We start from the raw sequence: 21,851 nt of genomic DNA on the forward strand, positions 1-21,851 counted from the left end.
TAATGGTCCCAGCAAGGGCAATAGCCATGTCCATATCTGGATCCTCAGAGAGGAGAGGAGGCTGGAAAGCCAGCTGGGGCCCTGTCCTGCTCTCTCTTTTAAATCTTCTATTAATTTGATGTTTTTCTTTAGAGTCTGGAGGTCTTCTTCAGCCTGGCCGGAGGTATTAATATAGAAGCAGCCTGTCTCATTTAGCAGGGCACAGACACCCCCACCTCAGCTGTTATAACATTAAGGGCCCTCCTATTTTGTAAAACCACCTTGGCCAGAGAGCCTAGGGCTGACTGCCGTTCCTCAGTGGCTGCTACCGTAGCCTTCCAAGGTTCCTGGACCTTGATGGTGAGATGGAGAACGCCCCTCTCTGAGGGGTATGCCTGCAAACCAGGAGAGCCCTCTAAAGACACTATGCATTATTTCGGGGCAATCAAAAATTGGGTTATCATAAGCATGCCCCCCCCCCCCACCGTCCCAATCAGCGGTTCGTTTTTTTTCTCTCCAGGACAGGTCTTAAGGCCTCCTGGAGGAAGGACCCAAGGTTGGGAATGTCTCCTGAGGAAGCTAAATCCTTTGCAGTCATAATGGTCGCCTTGGGACCACAGCAATTATTGTGCAGGAGCTCCTCCAAAGTGTGGGAAGATCCAGATTGACCCCGTTACCGCACAGAAATGAAAATCCGGTGCCCCTCAAGGATACCCCCATTGCGGGTCCCCAGAGCCAGGCCCTGACCTTTTGGGAGTTTTCCTCTGGAAACAGACTGGGGTCCTATGGCCTAGGATTATATTGGGAAGGCCAAACTCCGAGGAAGTAATCATCTACTCATAAAGGGGAGAATCCGGGCTCTGACTGACTGAGTGTGACAGGGGCACTGGCGTAACAAATTTCTGAATATTAGCCGAATTATGTTATATTTTGGAGGAGAATCTTGCCGGGAGGTTAAACTAAGTAAGTGTCTGGTGGTCACACCGATCCCCACATATTTAGTTCCCAGGGCCGAGCTATTTATGGGGATATGGTCTTCATTATTATTTTTCTTAGTTACATTTTTCCTTGAATTTCCCCAAAATAAAGTGAAATTACCTTCATGTAATACGTCATATTCATCCTCCTCTGACCAGGGACCCCACTCCAGACTAGTCTGATTAAAATTGAGGGTGCAGTTACAAAGAGAGTCATTTAGCCAGCCCCCAATGGGTCCCCATCCGTCCAGGTTGGAGACAGTCCTTTAAATTATGTCTTTTCCAGTATGCATGATCCCCTGATTGTAGGTCGTGGGGCGTCTGGTCTTCATCCGAAAATAGATTACTGAGATAAGCTTTAGAAACAAACTTAAGAGTGTCCTTTAATAATTCAATTAAACTTTTTAGCAATATGACATGACAGCAAGGAACTAACTGGGAAGTGAGTCTTGGTAACACAGACCTTAATTAACAAAACTAGAATTTCATATTCAGTGAAATGTAATTTTGTTTTTTTCATTGTGAGGGAATTAACCCTGCAGCCAGGGAAGGCTTTATCCCATCAAATAAAAAAATGAGCTTTGTCAGGGAGCTGGAAAAAGCCAAGCAGCCGTCTGGAATTTTCCATAGCCCCGACTGTTTGACTGACAGCTATTGTTTACCCATTTGAAATTCCCTGATTTAGGAGTAGACTGTTGTCATGTTTTAAGGACATCAGGATGGCAAAAGTCTGGCAATGAGGGGTTAATTTTTGTAGAAGCAGAATGAACTTTATCTATGCGTGCCGCGATCTTCATCTATGCGTGCCGAAAAAAAAAAAGTTTCTTCACATTGAGTTATTTTCATTGCTGACAAATTTGTGACAGTCATAATAAGATCTTATTTAGTTTATATTAAACCTAGGCAAAATAGAAGTATTATACTTAATCTTGATCGCTCTAAAGACATGTCTATATTAATTAGATCAATAAACTTAAACATTAATACCAGGTATTAATTTAATATTGAATATTCCCCAGTTCACGTGAATCTGAAGTTTATTTAGCTTAATTTTTCTTGTATTTAGAATTGTTTGATTTGTTTGTTTTTTTTTTTTTTTTTGCGGTACACGGGCCTCTCACTGTTGGGGTCTCTCCCGCTGTGGAGCACAGGCTCCGGACGCGCAGGCTCAGCGGCCATGGCTCACGGGCACAGCCGCTCCGCGGCATGTGGGATCTTCCCTGACTGGGGCACGAACCCGTGTCCCCTGCATCGGGAGGTGGACTCTCAACCACTGCGCCACCAGGGAAGCCCCTGCCTCTTTTTTTTTTTTTTTTTTTTTTTCTTGGCTTGAAGTTCTACTAATTAACCCAAGGCTGAAGTCTCAGGCAAAGTGGGCTTTGCTTGTAGCTCAAGGACATGATAAGAGTTAACTTCAAGCTTTCTCCTAGGCATAGTTTTTGTTCTCTCAGGGTCAGAATTCTGAAAAAGATATTTCAACAAGCTAGCTTTCCCTAATTGCATATGCATAAAGAACTGGTTTTGCAATTTCAAAAAATTTTTATCTTAACCAGTTTTCTCCGGACTCTAAAGAATATTGTGGCCATCCTGACTGAAGGAACCTAACTTGTTTTTGAATTTGGGAAATGTCAGACACGGGAAAGGGAACATGGACTCTAATAGTGCCCATGTCTCCATTTGCCACTTCCCTTAAGGGAAGCATATTAGAATCTGTTTCCTGGCGTTGGGCAGTCCTGGATCTTGTGTGGAGAGGGGAGGGGGGCTTTTGCCCTGATAAGGGGGTACCTACTGGGGAGGTGGGTGCAGGGGCTGAAGCAATGAGGGTTCATGAAGCGGGGGACAGGAAAGGTCGAGTGGAGGGCCGCCTAGGAGATCTGCTGGAGAGGGAGGCAGAGGGGGTCAGGGGGATGAGGTGGCAACAGAAAGACACGTGCGGCGTGAGTCCCTCAGCTCCGGATTCTGACTAAGGGCCATAAAGGTCTGGACGTAAGGAACCTCTGAGTCCTTTCCTTGTTTCCGCCGAAAGAGATTAAGTTGGAGGATCGTGTTATAATTTAGTGTCCCATTAAGAGGCCATTGTTCTCGGTCCCCCAGTTTATACTGGGTCCAAGCCGTGTTACGAAAGAAAATGAGCCTCTTCTTTTTGAGATTTTCAGGGTCAAATTTTCCCGGTTCCTGAGGATACGGCCGAGGGAGGCTCCCGAGACATCGCAGAACCCATTCTTAGCCTGTACGCCGTAGAACGGGGGTACTGAGAGTCACCGGCTGACAGAGAGGCGTCCCCTTTGTCCCAGTGATCTCTCCGTGCGACTAAGACACAACATGGGCCGACCGTCCCAACAATCGCGTCCGACCGTGAGAGGTGACCCCTGAGCGTGCGACTCAGGCAGAGAAAGAAAGGAAAGAGAGGAGATTCCCGGGACCCACCGGGTGGCACACCGTAAGGCGATGATGCCCTGAAACGTGAAAAGGCACTCCGGGCACGGCTCAGAGGCAATGCCTAGGCTCCTGTAAGTCAATCTGGACCGAGAAAAAGGTGAAAGTAACAGAGAAGACAGGCTGAGGAATCGGCCTCGTAGTCCTGCCGGGAAGGCGGCGGCCAAGGGGAGGAGGCTCAGTGTTCTGCTTGAACCAATACGCGCCTCACGGTGCACGGAAGTCGCCTTGGCGGGAGTGGATGCTCTAACAGCCTGGTCTGTTCCGTGACCCTCTTATCCTTTCACGGGAGTCTTCAAGCGGCAGGCGCCCTAACGGCTTTTAAATGCCTGACCCGTCCCCGCACGATACCAATTGGCCTAGTCCTCAGTCGGAAGGAAGACAGAGGGATCCTCAGCCGTCTGGGCGGCAGTTACTGGGGCGAAGTGAGCCGTGGCGCCTTCGGAACACGCCAGGGTGTGGCCCTGGCCAGAGTCCTCCGTTGCTTCCACGGCAGCTTGCCTGTTCACAGAGGGTCCCAAGGAATGAGGAGAGGAGGTGGGGGAGGAGATCCCCCCAGGAGATATCCCCGTACAGGCCACCAAAATGTCGTGGTCCGCACGTGGGCTGGAAGAAGAATTTCCAGACACGAAGTATCTTAGAAAGGAGTGAGTTTACTGAGAACAAAGCGCAGTTAGTGAGGGGCGCTGCAGATACAGCGGGCCCACTTCCTGACAGAGCACGGAGAGCCGACCCCCTCTGTGGGCTAGTGGCCAACTCTTATAGCCTCGAGACAAAGAAAATTCCTGCTGGCAGGATGGCATCAGGTGATTGGTCAGGGTGCTTCGAGGTTGCTACGTGGTGAATACTTCACCTACTGTGGAGACGTGGGGCTGCGCGGTTTAGGTTAGGAGAGCCCATGGCAACAGCTGCTATGCGGGCGTGGTTAATTCAGGAGTTTTTGTCCTGTGTCCTTGATGTAGGGCTCCACGGGGAGCAAACGCGTCATCACTCGAGAACAAATCCGGGAGGTCGTCCACCACAGCCACTGGATGTCGCTGGGCATGTCTGGAAGCCACATCACCAGTCTGCAGGAATAAAACAGAGAGACGCCCACGTCGTATGAGCAGGAAGAGAAACCAACCAAAAAGAACAAAACCAAGCCCTAACCAAAGGCAGACATCTTACAACGACACCATGGTCCATGGAAACTGCCGGGGTCACTCCTAACCCCGATGTGATAAATTCCCAAAGACAAGCCAACCTAAAAGCCCAAAGGTAAATGAGCCCAGTTTTTGATTTGGGAACGCTCAAGGGACTTACGTGGAAATAAAAGGAAAAGACCTTGGTTTTCCAGGATCCTACTCCTCTGTGGCAACACGGCCACCGACGCAGAGCATCTTGAGGTCGAGAACCACCCCCTGCGCCCGGGTCTCCTGGGCTTGGCCACATGCAAGCGCAGCAGAGGGAGCCCCCGAGGAGGCCTGACCACTGCCCTCCAGACTCCCAGCACCCAGGACATGAAAAGGACCCCACATCTCGGGCTTTGGGAAATGCCAGAGCAGCCCTCAACCCAGGGCAAGGCTGTGCGGGAACGGGTGGCTGATTTGGCACAGTGGAGAGGGGCTCCGGGGAGGATGACCAAAGCTGGAGGACTGAGCTGGATTTTGAAGGACGGTCGGGACTTTGAAAGATGGACTGAGGGACATGTTGACTAACTCGCTAAAAAGAAAGTGAACACCAAAGTACATCAGAAGAAAACCGAGGGGAAACAAACGCTCAGGAATCCAGTAGGCATCCCAGCGTTGGCCTCAGATCCCTCCAACATACCAGGAATAAAATCCCCGAACAGGGGCTTCCCTGGTGGCGCAGTGGTTGGGAATCCGCCTGCCGATGCAGGGGACACGGGTTCGTGCCCCGGTCCGGGAGGATCCCACATGCCGCGGAGCGGCTGCGCCCGTGAGCCATGGCCGCTGAGCCTGCGCGTCTGGAGCCTGTGCTCCCAACGGGAGAGCCCACAGCAGTGAGAGGCCCGCGTACCGCAAAAAAAAAAAAAAAAAAAAAAAAATCCCAAAATAGAAGTGCAGACCTACAAGAAGTGACAGACATGTAACAGCAGTGAGAAAGGAGGAGGGGTGGGCAGGGCCTTGCCAACGAGGCACCTTTCCAAGGTGTTCCACGCTGACCGTGATCTCCACCCCAATGTATAAGGAGCCAGGCCCCAGGCTGAGGGCCTTCCACTGCTTCTCTCACTGAATCCTCGCCCCACTTCCATGAGGATGCCACAAAGCCACGTGAAGCGCTCACCTCTGGACCATAGCAATCGCGGACTCCACGGGTAGCGTGCAGGGCAGCACCAGGTAGGACATGACCTTAATTGGTAAGAAGTTGCACATCTTGCTTATGTACCCATCTTGGTTTCCAATTGCTTCCCTCAGGGCTGAAAAATACAATTGGGAGGTCTGTCTCTCACCAGTGTAAAAACCAAACCATCTTCCCGGGGTAGTGCTTGGAATTTCTGTGAAATATACAAATCCTGGCAGCCCAAGAATCAGAAGCGTCCACAAATGAGATCAGGTGGGGAATGTGCCCAAGTAGCCCTTGGATCGTCTACAGGGTACAGGGTACAGGATCCCTTTTAAAGACTCTCTTTTAAACTGGCTATTTTTGGAGGGGTACACAAACTTCTCAAAGTGCCCCTGGCCCCAGTTTTATGAGCTCTTCTTTGCACCTGCAGCTGGATTCCATCTCTTCTGCCTGGAACCCCCTAGCCTTCTATTTCCCCTTTGTAATGACCTCCGGATGCCTCAAATCGCAGGAATCTGAGCAGCTGCTGGTTAGTGCAACTCCTGGGGTGTTCGTGCCTCAGGGGCAAGAACCGGGCATCCCATTCGTCTTTGATTTATTCTATTCTATTCTGGCCACATCCTGAGGTGTGTGGGATCTCAGTTCCCCGACCAGGGATTGAACCCTAACCCCCTGCATTGGAAGCTCGGAGTCTTAACCACTGGACCTCCAGGGAAATCCCTGTGCCCTTCATCTTTGAATTTCCCCAAATGCCCAGCTGGAAGCTGGATGGTGCATTCATCTATCCATTATATAATCGATGACATGATTAAATAACCAGATTCAGTGACAGTTCAAAACTGTGATTTTGCGTGGAGGGAGAAATTAGGAGGGGCTCCTCGAGAGAGAAAAGGCTTTGAGATGGGAGGACAGGCGGAGAACGGCGTTCTCAAAGAACAGGCCACCTCCGGGGGTCCCCCCCAATATCCAGCGTGCCTGGACTTTAGGAGCAGAGAGCACAGCCAGTTAACACAAAACTCAGCTGGAGGTGGTTCTCCTCTGGCCAGCCCCCATGGGAAGGGAGACTGGGCAAGGACCCAGGGGGATGGGAGGCCCGTGCTGGGCGGTGCGGGTCCCAACGGGCCTGCCCTAGTCGCTCCGCCCCATCTCTTCCCACGCAGCTGCATGACCTTCCTCCACAGCACACAGGGAAGCCACCTTTCTGCCTCATAAAGGGTCACAGAGAGCCTCTGCCGTCCCGCCCCCAGGGCCGGCACCTATGGTGAGCCTGGGCGACAGGGTCTCCAGGGTGCTGTCGTCCCAGGGCAGGATGCTGAGGTGTGGGTGATCCAGCAGTGTGGCTTCCTCAGGCCTCGCCTCCCCGGCGGCCATGCTCGGGGAAGACTGCAGGCTCCCGTGCTCCCAGGAGGCCTCAAGGACTTCCGACTCTGCTGGCGATGCACTCAGGCACAGAGGGGGCCTGTCACAGATGCCTGCGAAGGGCACAGAAACAAACCCGTCAGGCAATTTCGGGCGTCGGGGTCATTGCTCACTCACACACACCTGCCCACCGAATTAGAGGGAAGCTGCAGGCCTGTTATTAGTACAAGGCGGAGATCAACGAGGGCAGGCAGTCCTAGCAGGGAGAAAGGAGTGCGGGGCTTTGACGCCGGATGGATGTTACGAGGGCACCTGGCTCCATCACTCACCAGCTGTGTGGGCTCTGGAGCCACGTGTGGATTCTTGATGTTCAAAGCTAAGGGTTATAACTAATTTATAGTAACGGAACCACTGGTTAAGCCAGCGGTCAAGGCCACGCAGCAGCCATTCAACTGCTACCATTATCATCATCTCCGCTTTTCAGCTGAGGAATCAGAAGCACAGAGAGGTTAAGAGATTTGTCCAAAGCCACACAGCCAATACGTGGCACAGCGAGAATCGAACTGAGATGTGATGTCAAAGATGGCACCCTTCCATCACACGGCCTCGAAAGAAGCATTAGGTCAGGGGGTTTGTGCAGGCCCTGCCCTAGGTGCCGGGGCTCAGGAGCCAATACCAGTGGGTGGTTCCTGCTCGCACACTGGGTGGGGGCAGTGGGACAGGTAGTTTCGGATGCCCACGCCTGCCTCGGCTCACCTCTTGCTTCCAACCTCAGATTAAAAGACCTGGGGCTGGACCTCCCTGGTGGTGCAGTGGTTAAGAATCCGCCTGCCAAGGCAGGGGACACGGGTTCGAGCCCTGGTCTGGGAAGATCCCACATGCCGCGGAGCAACGAAGCCTGTGCACCACAACTACTGAGCCTGAGCTCTGGAGCCCGTGAGCCACAACTACTGAGCAAGCGTGCTGCAACTACTGAAGCCCGCGCTCCTAGAGCCCGTGGAGAAGCCCGCTCGCCGCAAGTAGAGAAAGCCCATGCGCAGCAACAAAGACGCATCGCAGCCAAAGATAAATTAATTAATTAAAAAAAAAAAAAGAGGATGCAAGAAGAAGAATTCACAAAAAAAAGACCAGAGGCTGCCCCTGGATGCCCACACCTTGCTCCCAAGTTACAGCTCCCAGTTACGCTCCCCTGGATCTTTCCGGCCTCTTTTAGACACACAGCTCACACCCTGGGACTTACTTTCCCTTAGGCATGTTTCAGAGAATCTGTTCCCAGAGGACACCTGGCCGAGCCCCACGGGTCCTCTGCAGGACCCCGAGGCGGCCAGCCTGGCAGAGGGAGGACCTCTCTTAGATCATTAAACCCAAACCCAGCACCGATGCCGCAAGCACCCAGCCACATGCCAGTCTTTAGAATTACCAAGAATCACCTGGCGTCATTTAATCCAAATGTCTTTTGCTAGAGATGTGGAAACGGAGGCCCAGAGAGGGGAGGTGGCTTGCCCAAAGTCACCTAGTAACTTCCACAGGGTCCATCACTGTTTTTTATTTCCATGTTGCTTCCAAATTTCATCCCCAGTCCAGACCGCTTTCCAGAACCTCGGACTCTGACATCACTGTGCTTCTTGCACGACCACCCAAATGTGCCCCCGGGGCACGGCAATCGGGCCTGAGCTTCCCTGCAGAACCCTCGCCCTCCTGAGGGCCCGAACACTGAGCAGAGCCCCTCTCCCCCAGTGCCGGCTGCAGAAGCCAGAGGCCAGGTCTCCATCCCTAAGTCTTCCTCCTCCCGAATCTCTGGTTGGTCGCCTCCAAGTCCTGTCCCCTTGGGCCCCTTCCACCACCCTTGCTGCCGTGACCCCGGCCAAGCCCACGGCGGCCTCCTCGACCTCCTGGATGCTGCCGTCACACTCTCTGCACTGCGGCCAGGGGCGGGGGGGGGGGGGGGAGCTTCCAAAGCTCCCTCTGACCACCCTCACTCCCGCCTCGGCAGCCCTCCGTGGCTCTCTATTGCTGTGGGATGCAGACCCTTTCACCACATCCGTGAGGCCCAACCTTGTCCCCCAACTTTTCACTTACTGCCATTCCCGCCCCTCTCCTTTCTGTCCATCTCTCCGGGTGCCCCACTCCCGCCACTCCAGTTACACACGCCTTCTTTGCACCTCGTGTTCATGTCCCCCACGCCTAGAATGCTCCTGTTCGCCCTCAAAGTGTCAACACGGATTCACACCCTCCTGAAGCCCTGCCTTCCCCTGCCTTGCAGGTCCCCTCACTCCCTGTGTGATCCTACAGCATCCTGTATCTTCCTGCCAGGGCAACCGAGCACACCGTCAGCCTTCTCTTGACATATCTGTCCCCGACCATGTTGCAGCAAAAATAGAAATGAAGTTTTCCCTCTCCTGAGAACAAGGAAAATAAAGGGAACAGTGAAACAGACTAGAGAAAGAGAAGAATCATAACGTGGCCTGAAAGAGCTCATCACTCCTGGTCGTGTTTCTTAACTGTCACTAACCTGTAGTTTCTGTAACTCGATCTGTACTTCACAAAGCTAACCTATGACTCTTTAACATTACGTGAATTACATCCTGCTCTCCCTTGCAGCAAACCACCCCTTGCAGGATTTGCATTTCAGAAAAAAGGTCACAGGCCAACAGCCCAGAGACAAACGGACCCAATTACCCGGCTGCCTGACGTGACACCAGCTGTGACTATTTTGAAATAATGCAGGAAGAAGAAGAATGCAAGACCTTCACTACTTTGATCCTATCATATACCCCAGACTGCGAGCCCCACATATAAAATCTTCTCCGATTCCCGAAGCAGGGGGGACACAGTTCTTGAGGCCCTAGGCTGCCGTGTCTTCCCTTCTGCCTGGCCGAAAAATAAAGCAATCTCTGTCTTCCTCCAAAATCTCTGTCTCCATATTTCTGTTCGGCATCGGTGCACAGGGAAGCCACTATTTCGGCAACAGCCACGGGACTAAGGTCCAGGAGGGCAGGGGCCACATCCGTCTGTTCGCTGTGGAGTCGTCAATTGCCTCACACCTAGACGGTACGCAGTGAACGTTTTCTGAGTAGATAAATACATGTATGTCCCGTGAACCACACCATCTCCTCGGTCTTGGCCAAAGGCTAATTCAGAGGATTAATGCATGAACCAACCTTCAGTATCGAAGAAAAACAGCCCCAAACATATTTGGTTCCACTCTAACATTTCCAGAACCCAAGTCCCCCAGCCTGCACGAGCCAGGATGAGTCAAAGGCAGGAACCTTCCCCAGAACACAGCTGGGCTAGTGGGCGTGGCCCACACCCGCCTCGAGGGAGCTATTCTGTCACCTGCGGCCCAGAAACTGTTTGTCTTCCTTCTTTATCAAACTAAAGGTTCACAATTGTCCAAAAGCAGAAAAGAAAAACAAAGGAACTGCCTTCAGCACACAGACAGGTGACACCGCAGAGGGAGAGCTAACAGCCCTAGGGCTGTGACATCCGGGTTCAGGTAGGTCCCAGCTCTGCTCCCCAGTGAGTGGAGTGCGGACCTGGGCTGCCTCTCCAAGCCTCTGTTTCCCCATCTGTAAAATGGGGCAAATATTTCCTATCTCGCGGGACTAATGAGAGGGCCGAGCGAGACGGTGGGTGAAGGTGCTGAGTGCTGAGTGATGGAGTCAAGACTGTGGACCAAGACTGTGAACAGAAAGCTTGTTAAAGGGGCACTTCAGTTGCCCTACCATACATACCATTCTCTTCCAAGAACCTGACCGTGTCTAAATATCCTTGAAAGCATAGCTCTCCAAGCACCTGTGAACAAATCAAGTAAATTAACTGCAGGGGGGCAGTCACTAGGCACCATTCCTTTCAACATCACCCGAAGACGGCAGACCCAAAGCCGAGAATCCCCCAAGCTCCAAGCCGCTGCCATGTGCCCAGCGCAACCGCTGCGGGGTGGAACAGGGCTCTGCTTTCCTGCAGGACTCAGCTCGAATGACACCTCCTCCGTGCAGCTGGCACCCCAGCATGACGGGTGCTGGTTTCTCTGGTCTCCCTGGGTCCCTGGACGAGCCTCCACCCTAACAAACACCAGGGCCTGATCTACTTGTCGTGGGACAGTAAGAGCTGCCTCCTTCGCTCCTCGGTGTACAAACCACACGGGCAAACCAATCCTGCTGTCCAGCCTTCCCTCTCCCCGCGAGCACACGCTGACATATACATTGCATGGCACGGCCTTCCTTCTCCCCAGAGAACTGGCACTGTGCAGATTCTACCCACTTTCTTACTATGTTAGGGTGATAAGGTCCACCACGCTACAACGACAATCAAAAAAAAGATTAAACTGGGAATTCCCCAGCGGTCCAGTGGTTAGGACTCCGAGCTTTCACTGCCAAGGGCCCAGGTTCAATCTCTGAAGATCCCACAAGCCAAAAAAAAAAAAAAAAAAAAAAAAAATTAAACCACCAAATGCAGTGTAGTTCTTTATTTTTTTGGCCGCACTGAGTCTTCATTGCTACGCGTAGGCATTCTCTAGTTGTGGCGAGCGGGGGCTACTCTTCATTGCACAAGCTTCTCATTGCAGTGGCTTCTCTTGTTGCGGAGCACGGGCTCTAGGCACACCGGCTCCAGTAGTTGCAGCACATGGGCTCAGTAGTTGTGGCTCATGGGCTCTAGAGTGCAGGCTCAGTAGTTGCAGCACATGGACTCAGTAGTTGTGGCTCATGGGCTCTAGAGTGCAGGCTCAGTAGTTGTGGTGCATGGGCTCAGTAGTTGTGGCTCATGGGCTCTAGAGTGCAGGCTCAGTAGTTGTGGTGCATGGGCTCAGTAGTTGTGGCTCATGGGCTCTAGAGTGCAGGCTCAGTAGTTGCAGCACATGGGCTCAGTAGTTGTGGCTCATGGGCTCTAGAGTGCAGGCTCAGTAGTTGCAGCACATGGGCTCAGTAGTTGTGGCTCATGGGCTCTAGAGTGCAGGCTCAGTAGTTGCAGCACATGGGCTCAGTAGTTGTGGCTTATGGGCTTAGTTGCCCAGCAGGCGGATTCTTAACCACTGTGCCACCAGGGAAGTCCTGCAGTGTAGTTCTTGACCATGGATGCAAATAAGAATCATTGGGGTAATTAAAAAAAAAATCCTACTATCCAGGCTGCCCATACGTACACTATAGCCCCTGGAGGTGGGATCTGAACAGCGGTGCTGTTTAAATGCCCCCAGGCCCCCTCACCTTGAGATCCGCAGGGAATAGCACCCGGGTTAATAGGTAGAGGTTCTCGGAGCAGAGGCGTACACTGAGCTTGGTGAAGTCCACGTGAAGAAAGTTCGTGGACTTGACTTTGGGGCAGATGTCACTCTCCCCATAGAAGGGGGAAACAGTGATGGTCGTTTTGGTATCAAAGAAGGGTATGATGTTACTCACTGCTCCATCTACGTATCGCTTTTGAGGGAGAGAAAAAAAAAGGACATACTGTCAGAAGCTCTGGGTTGGGGTTTTCTGTGTGTTTCAGATTATGGCCAGAGGCTTCTCAGAGCTGCAGGCACATACGGTGAGGGGCTTTGGGGTCACTCTTTCAGCAAATCCCTACTGAGCATTTCTGTGCCAGGCCAGGCTGTAGGCTGGCGCTCAGGGTTGCCACCTGCTGCTGTGTAGTTTGCACACTGCACAAAAAAGTGCCTGGCCAAGAGGCAGACGGAGGCTGGCGTCTGGCCCACATCGTCACGGCCAAGTCCCGAGCCCAGGTGGGCGTCCCTAGGCATACCCATGTAACTTGCTTAGACCAGGGGCGCTGTGTGCACTGGGGACAGAGTATGATGTCGACCTGGCCCTAAGGGAGACAGACGGTCATGGGTTCAATTCCAGAGGCCCTTGCTGCTTTAGGAATCTTGGACAAGACACTTAACCTGTGAGCCCGTCCACACCTGGGAAATGAGAGGCTGCACTGGAGACTTGAATGACGCAGTGAACCTGGGACTCGAGCTCTCTGAAAATGGCATCTTATCCCACAACAAAGGTGCATTTGGGGTAAGTACTGTGAGAATCAGTTTTCCTGTAGCCATATCCTTGAACAACCTTAGTGCCCACGGCCAGGCTGGGGCAGGCAGGTTTTGGTACAATTTGGACTGAGTCTACACCTGTGAAACCAATGTCTAGAATGATTCCCAAACCGACGACCATCATGGCCCAGCTGTTGGTGCCCACAGACGGGGCGGGGGGGGGCCTTCAAATATCGCAACTGGGAGAATTTCCCCAGCCAATCCTTCCGAAGGGAGAAATCTCAGGGCACACCTTGGCCTAAAACAAGTCCAAAAAAGAATCAGGCACGTTCAGCCATGGCTTAGCTATCAAGAGATTCTTGCCTTGAGTCCAAAAATGATCAGATTTGCACACACAGCAGTAAATTGTTGCCGTGTGATTTCTATGGAAGATACAGGAAGGCATCAAAACCCTCACTGGCAGAAAGGGACACAGGACCAAATGTCGGGAATCTTTAGTTAAGACTGAGGAGGGAGGAAGGAGCTGACTATTTTTAAATTATTATTTATTTTTTAAAATTAGTTTTTATTGGAGTCTAGTTGATTTACAGTGTTGTGTTAGTTTCTACTGTACAGCAAAGCCAATCAGTTACACATATACATATACCCACTCTTTTTCCACTCAAGGGATAAAGTCCAATGACTCCTCTGTCCTGTATAATTTTCCCTCCACCCTGAACTTTTCTACAGGAACATTCTGAGTTCGCTCAGTGGAACCTCAACGTTTTGCTCTAATTATCGGCAGGTTTCATCTGAGCACACGGGGGGGGGAGGGGGGTGACTGTGTGTGCACCACAGCTGGAACAGCCTGGGGGAAATGAAAAGATAACGGCAATGACAAAACCACCCGTATTTACCGAATACTCACCTGTGCCAGGCTCTATGCATCGCATGTAATTCCCACAACAATGCTACAGCTGTGTACCACTATCAACCCTCAGTACTAGTAACCCTCCTTTGCCAATTCAATCTCAGAGAGGTTAAGAAATGTGTCCAAAGTAGTCCAGCTAACGTGGGCTAGAGCAGACATGTGATTCTAGGTTTGTCTGCCAGGCTGGCGCTGTTAGAATTGCAGGTGATCACTTCACGGCTCCAGGCCTCAGTTTTCTCATCTGTAAATAGGGGCAACTATGTGTCTGTCCCGGGGATGCTCTGGGGCATGAGTGAGGCTACCTGTAACCTGCCTTTGCAACTTGCTTTGCCAATTGAGGACCGTGCTGCTGTTAAAGCATGAACCAGGAGGGTTTCTAAAATGCCTTCCTGCTGACACACTGGGATGTTGTGTCTTCTCTCCCACAGCTGTAACAACCTAAACTGTCTCCAGACATCGCCAGATGTTCCCGGGTGGGAAGACAGAATCATCTGATAACTGCTGCCCTAGAAGGAGGCTGCCGGGTGGTCCAGCACAGCCCAGCATCCAGTCCAGAGCCTGCAGGACAAACACCTCAACTTCTGTTTTTCCACCAGAGGCAGGGCTCAGGACTAGCCACGTGCGTTTACATCTTTGTTGAATGGAACCAAATTGCAGCCCTGTTGGCCGCTTCTGCCCTAAGCCACGGGCTGAAAAGGATAGAGTCAGACCCAGAGAGGATTATAACCCTCAACCCCTAAGAATAAAGCCTTATTACCGGTTTTCCCTGGTGGTGTAGCGGTTAAGAATCCTCCTGCCGATGCAGGGGACACAGGTTCGAGCCCTGGTCCGGGAAGATCCCACATGCCACAGAGCAACTAAGCCCGTGCACCACAACTACTGAGCCTGCTTTCTAGAGCCCACGAGCCACAACTACTGAGCCTGTGTGCCACAACTACTGAAGCCCGTGCCCCAAAACAAAAGAAGCCACCGCAATGAGAAGCCCGCGCACGGCAACGAAGAGTAGCCCCCACTTGCTGCAATGAAAGAAAGCCCGCACGCCCCAACGAGGACCCAATGCAGCCAAGAAAAAAAAAAAAAACTTATTACCTTAAGTGAGTAACTGACTCTTAAGTATCTTATACCTTAATAGGCCACTGGGCACCTGTTTCAGTGCTCATGTGAAGATTAAGTGAATTGTGAAAATGACTATACTACCCAAAGCAATCTACAGATTCAAAGCAATCCCTATAAAACTACCAATGGCATTTTTCACAGACCTAGAACAAAAACGTTCACAATTTTTATGGAAACACAAAAGACCCCGAATAGCCAAAGCAATCTTGAGAAAGAAAAATGGAGCTGGAGGAATCAGGCTCCCGGACTTAAGACTATACTACAAAGCTACAAAATACGGTACTGGCCCAAAAACAGAAATACAGATCAATGGAACAGGATAGAAGGCCCAGAGATAAACCCACGCACATATGGTCACCTTATTTTTTGATAAAGGTGACAAGAATATACAATGGAGAAAAGACAGCCTCTTCAATGAAATTAGAACACTCCCTAACACCATACACAGAAATAAACTCAAAATGTAAAAGAATGAAATTAGAACACTCCCTAACACCATACACAGAAATAAACTCAAAATGGATTAAATACCTAAATGTAAGGCCAGACACTTAAAACTCTTAGAGGAAAATATAGGCAGAACACTCTATGACATAAATCACAGCAAGATCCTTTTTGATCCACCTCCTAGAGAAATGGAAATAAAACCAAAAATAAACAAATGGGACCTAATGAAACTTCAAAGCTTTTGCACAGCAAAGGAGACCATAAACAAGACAAAAAGGTAACCCTCAGATGGGAGAAAATATTTGCAAACGAAGCAGCTGACAAAGGATTAATCTCCAAAGTATACAAGCAGCACATGCAGCTCAGTATCAAAATAACAAACAACCCAATCCAAAAATGGGCAGAAAACCTAAATAGACATTTCTCCAAAGAAGGTATACAGATTGCCAACAAACACATGAAAGGATGCTCAACATCACTAATCATTAGAGAAATGCAGATCAAAACCGCAATGAGGTGTCACCTCACACCGGTCAGAAAGGCCATCATCAAAAAACCTACAAACCATAAATGCTGGAGAGGGTGTGGAGAAAAGGGAACCCTCCTGCACTGTTGGTAGGAATGTAAATTGATACAGCCATTATGGAGAACAGTATGGAGGTTCCTTAAAAAGCTAAAAATAGAACTACCATATGACCCAGCAATCCTACTACTGGGCATATACCCTGAGCAAACCATAATTCAAAAAGAGACACGCACCACGATGTTCACTGCAGCTCTATTTACAACAGCCGGGACATGGAAGCAACCTAAGTGTCCACTGACAGATGAATGGATAAAGAAGATGTGGCACATATATACAATGGAATATTACTCAGCCATAAAAAGAAATGAAATTGAGTTATTCGTAGTGAGGTGGATGGACCTAGAGTCTGTCATACAGAGTGAAGTAAGTCAGAAAGAGAAAAATACTGCATGCTAACACATACATGTGGAATCAAAAAAAATGCTTATGATGAACCTAGGGGCGGGACAGGAACAAAGATGCAGACATAGACAATGGACTTGAGGACACGGGGAGGGGGAAGGGTAAGCTGGCACAAAGTGAGAGAGTAGTACTGACATATATACACTACCAAATGTAAAATAGGTAGCTAGTGGGAAGCAGCTGCATAGCACAGGGAGATCAGCTCCGTGCTTTGTGACCACCTAGAGGGGTGGGATAGGGACGGTGGGAGGGAGACGCAAGAAGGAGGGGATGTGGGATATATGTATACATACAGCCGATTCACTTTGTTATACAGCAGAAACTAACACAACACTGTAAAGCAATTTTACTCCAATAAAGATGTTAAAAAAAAATTCCCAAAATAAAAAGAAACAAAAGATTAACTGAAGAGCTTACCTTGCAGATAACCAGCTAATTATTCTACACGAAGTTGGTTTTGCTGCCCACAGAGCCCGGAAGGGGGCCAGCTATGGAATCTCTGTCTGCAGGCTGAGAGGCAAAAAGGCTCCGAGTCTGGGGACAGGTCTCAGGGGCCCAGGGTACCTGAGCCCAGTGCCTCTTTTTTTTTTTTTTTTGGACACTTGGCTTGCTGGATCTTAGTTCCCCGACCAGGGATTGAACCCCGGGCCCTTGGCAGTGAAAGTGAGGTGTCCTAACCACTGGACCACCAGGGAATTCCCTCAAACACAGTTTAAAAGCGGACTTACCACGCCTCTGAAGGAGGGGGGGATCAAGCCACTGAAGAAAGGCACGAAGGAGGAACAAGACAAGGCCTGTGGAGACAAAAGGGAGTGAAACCACAGCCCAGAGCAGGCTGCCTTTTGTTCCCCTGGGTCTTTATAAGCCTTCTCCAAGCTAGGAGAGCAACAAGCCTGAAAACACTCCTGGCACAGAGGAGGTGCTTTAATAAATGGTTGAACGAACATGAACCAACCTACACACTTATTATTTCAGGCCCAAGTACCAATTCTCTAACGACACCATCTGCAGACTGTAGCTTCTTGCCCCTGCTCCCCACGAGGGTCACACTGGGCCATCAGAGACAGAACCAAGAGTTGGTGACTAGCTGATTGACAGGGAAGGGGCTAGATCAGGGCTTTGCAAACGCTGAGGTTCATCAGAATCGCCTGGAGAGCTTGGCGAACCACAGACTCGGTGCCCCACCCCTAAGGCTCTGATGCTGCAGCTTGGAGGCGGGGCCTGAGAGCCTGCAATTCTAACAAGCTCCCAGGCGATGGCGCTGCTGCGACTGCTGGTCCGGGGCCCACGCTTTGAGTCGCGCCATGCTAGCGAGCATCAAGCAGGATGTAACGCTGATGCAGTGAGAGAAAGGGCTCACGTGGGAACGCACAGGTGCTGGCTGCCTAGAGAAAGCCTCCACAAACAAGGTTAAGTGGAAGAGGGCACTGGCTGCTGAGAAGCTGCTGGTTATATGTGCCAGGCTGCGTGCTCGTAGGGACCTGTGTTAAGTGAAATGATATCCAAGCAGTTCTCATAAAAGGCCTCAGTCAAACTAAGTGGTAGTTTCATATTGCCAGTGAGCTTCTCTGTGCTAGAGGCAAATAAGACACACTCCCACCCTTGTGGGACTTCGCTGGAGGGGTCCTCCTTAAGGAACAGGCATCACTGGGAGGAGGGACACATGTGGGATGAGGTCCCTGGAGCAAAAGGTCATAAGCCAAGCCTTGAAGGATGGGGAGGGGTTATTTGAAACTGAAAGTGTCCTGGAACACTCCAGTTTTGCATATGCTCTGGACCAGACCGCTGGATGCACTCAGAGTTCGTATCACCCTGGTACAGGAAGCTACAGCCAGTATCGTGGGCAACCAGGTTCTTTTGCATCTTAAGAAAAGAACGGGTCAGGCGGCTTACGACAGCCCTCTCTTTGTTGCTTCTGAAATGAAACGGTCTTTATGACTTGACAGCACCCAGATAAGCAAACTGCTTACGTCCACGACTTCGTCTTTGGACCGAAAATCAGACACCAGCACGTTTTCTCCATCGGCCACTCTGGTGAGCGAGATGACAATTTTGCCCGAGATGAGCTGGTGGACGTTGTCTGGGAGGTGTCTCTGGAGACCATCTCGGACGTGCTTGTTCAAACTGAAGGTCGGGTGGAGGACGCCAATGTTCCGACTCCTGGCGCTCCGGACAAGGTCCACGAGGGCCTCCAATGTCTGCTCTGGACGGAGAGAGACAAGTATACAAAGGAATGTACCACCCTGGAGATGGGAATGCTTTGTGGCAGGACCAGAAACCTGGCAGCAGGGAAGCTGCTGACCTTTCCCTTTCTCTAGGCCTGGGCTGTCCGATCCGGCAGCCACGTGTGGCTCCCGGGCCTGAGATGCGGCTAGCCCAAACTGAGCTGGGTAAAAGGCACACTGGATCTCAAAGGCTTAGAGCAACAAGAACAACAACAAGATGTAAAATATCTCATGAGTAATGTCTTATATTGATTAGATGTGAAAATGATAATATTTTGGCTGGACTGGGATAAATAAACTTAATTTCACTTTATGTCTTTTACTTTTTCCACGTGGCTACTAGGAAATGTAAGATTGCCTATTTCTGTAAGTTAGTGCTCTAGGCCCTCCCTGGCCACAGGAACGAGCCTCCAGAGGCCCCGTGAACCCTCTCCTCACCTCCATCCCTCCGTCAAGGCCAGAAGCCAGGCACTCATGGCGTCGGACCTTGAGCACGAATGGGCCTAACACTGAAGGGAGCAGACAGCAAGCACAGCCTTGGACCTGAGTTTGAATCCTGCCTCCACCTCTTACTAGCTGAGCCGCTAAACTAAGCCACTTCACTGCCTCTCTGAGTCTCAGACTGCATGTTTTTAACGCGGGACCACACTCAACTACCTTTTGGAAATAGAGAAGATTAGATACACTACAAACTATAGGTGCTCAACCCAGATGAAGCACCTAATAAACAACTAGACTTCACTTTTAACCTCTAATGTCACAATTACCAGACCATCCAGTGGGCACAGGGCACGTGCATGCTGCAGCTGCCCTCACTCACTGGCCTGGCCCCCTCTGGCTGGTCTGCACTGCCCTGGACAGAGTACCTGTCCCAGCCCGAGCCCTAGTCATCCATAGATCCTGGGATGCAGAAGGCCGGACACACATCAGCAGGTCCCGACCCGCTTCCGACCTCCGCTCAGCTCTCCCTGCACATGTGGCCCCACTGAGCCCCGGCAGGAGGCACAAAATTACACACAGCTGGCTGGTTCTGCCAGTCTCTCCTGCCAAGTCAGCCTGGGTTTGGAGGCGCTCTCAGGAGCCATGCCCAAGTCACAGGCCCTGGGAAATGCTCCCCGGCGGTCCCCAAGTGAGACAGGCAGTTAAAGCAGGAAGCTGGGGCTCCCAGAACCTCCGGAGCAGCTCTTGCCAGGACCTCTAGATCCACCTTCCAGGGACTTGGTGGTCCCGAGCCAGCCCCTGCAGGACACAACCCCAGGCCGCACCTGTCCTCTGCCTGTCAGGAACGCTCTCTACGCTGGAGTCAGGGCACTTCACGTGCTGGCGTCTGTGCATTTGAATCTGGTCCCAATTAAACATTGGACCGTGTGGCTGTCTCCAGGTCACAACTCTGGGACACAAGGGCTGGCTCAGGCCCAAGGTGGCCAGTCTGATCCTCCTTGAGGTCACATTTCCTGCCCTTTGCTCCTCTCCCCCTCGATGGGGAAGGCGGCCACGGTGGCCTCTCCTAATCTCCACCTCTCCATCAGCCCAGGGTCTGCTCCCTGATCCCATCCAATGGCAGGGCCGTGCTTACTAGCAAGGGATTCCTGCTGCCAGTGTCCGACACAGCAATCCCTGGGTAGAGTAAAGAGTAAACCGTTAAGGAAGCCCAGACAAACAGGGGCTAATGAAAAGGTGCATTACCTTCCTGTCTGGGGGCCTCTGGCTGCCAACAGCTCCATGCTGCCACTTGCTCCAGGCCCTGCTCCCTGGCTAGGATCCCAGGCCAAGGATGTCATACCCTAGTGATTTAGGCCAGCTGGCCACAAGCCCCAGTCCGCCCCTCCCACTGGTACCCACGATTACAGAGATGCTTCACTAGAACAAGATTCAAAGGCACAGGACCTCGTTTCCAGGGCACTGAGCAGGGGTGTGGTGGCGAGAAGAGGAGGGGATGTGGGATGTCCAGCCCCCAAGAAGGGTCTCAAACACTGGAAAAGGAAGAGACAACTTTCCTACCTCCCCTCACCCCCGTCTCCCCCCCTCCGCAAAACACCTCTCCCCAACCCAAATCTTTCAATCCAAACCAGCAAGTTGCCCTCTACCTGAGAGGCACCCAGCCGCCCCCAGAGCTCCCACGAGAGCTGGGCGGAGATCAAAGGCGCCCGGGGCCGGGGGTCTCCAGTCCCTCTGGTCCCCAGAGAGAAGAAGGAAGCCACCCTGGGCCACAGGCCAAAACCTCCTTCCTGGCCTGGCCGGAAGCAGGGCAAATCGGGCCTCCGACCCCCCCCTCCCCGCCCCCCGCCCCCCCACCCCAGGCGTCGCTCTCCCTCCTCCTCGTCGCTCTGAGACAACCTGGCTCTCAGTCCCAGGCTGGGTCTGGGGGGGCTTTCTTCAAGCCCGGGCGCCAAAAGGGTGTCGAGGCGAGGAGGCGCTCCGGGTTCCCACACCCAGAAGAGCGCTCACCCGGCGCGCCCCCCTCCCAGGCCCGGCCACAGAGCTCCCCGGTGCGGGGCAAAAAGATGCACTGGAGGAGGCATCCGTCTGGGGAGACCCCGGGTGTACCCCGCAGTTTCCGTTTCCAATCCCGGCTCCACCGCGCGCCCCCTCCCCGCGCGGAGCCCCGCGGCGGCCCGGACCTACCCAGCGGGACCCCAGAGAGTAAGAAGGCGCAGTGCAGCGCCCCGGCCGAGGCCCCGAAGAACCTGCGCGCGTCGCGCAGGAGGTGCGGGGCGCGCTCGCTCAGGCAGCGGGTCACTCCGATGTGGTAGATGCCCAGGAAGCCGCAGCCGGCGAAGGACAGGCTCCAGCCGCGCTCGGGGTCGTACATAGCGGCGGCGGGTCGGGCGTCCGGGGTCCGAGAGCGCCGCGTCTCCGCCCGGCGCCCACTCTGGCTCTCAGCCGGCCCGGGTGCACTCACCCCAGGCATTCCCGGCGTGACGTCACCCGGCCGGCCCCGCCCCCGCTCGGACCAGGCGAGGTAGCCGGTGGGCCGCCCAATGCTGGGGCAGCACGCGGGCGGCGGAGGGCTGGGAGTGCCTGGACCCGGGCAGAGGAGAGGGGAGGACCCGTGCCCGCGTGAGGGTGGAGAGAGTTTTCCGACGCTCCAATAACAGTGGGTGTCGTGGAGAGAAACAGCTCCCTTTCCGTTCCTTTTCATCCCTTAAACCAGGGA

At 52.3% G+C, this 21,851-nt stretch overlaps 1 protein-coding gene across 1 annotated transcript; it reads right to left on the reverse strand.

Moving 5' to 3' along the window:
* Positions 1-4,317: 4,317 nt before the first annotated feature.
* PNPLA3 (patatin like phospholipase domain containing 3) lies at positions 4,318-21,506 on the reverse strand. Its single transcript, XM_065887303.1, has 8 exons — positions 21,320-21,506; positions 18,440-18,672; positions 17,198-17,263; positions 12,242-12,451; positions 10,772-10,832; positions 6,935-7,150; positions 5,679-5,811; positions 4,318-4,459 (listed from the first exon to the last, which is right to left on the reverse strand). The coding sequence occupies exons 1-8, from the start codon at positions 21,504-21,506 to the stop codon at positions 4,318-4,320; spliced, it is 1,248 nt and encodes a 415-aa protein (XP_065743375.1).
* Between the last annotated feature and the right edge of the window lie 345 nt (positions 21,507-21,851).

The sequence above is a fragment of the Phocoena phocoena genome, chromosome 11 (assembly GCF_963924675.1).
Source record: "Phocoena phocoena chromosome 11, mPhoPho1.1, whole genome shotgun sequence".
NCBI lineage: Eukaryota > Metazoa > Chordata > Mammalia > Artiodactyla > Phocoenidae > Phocoena > Phocoena phocoena.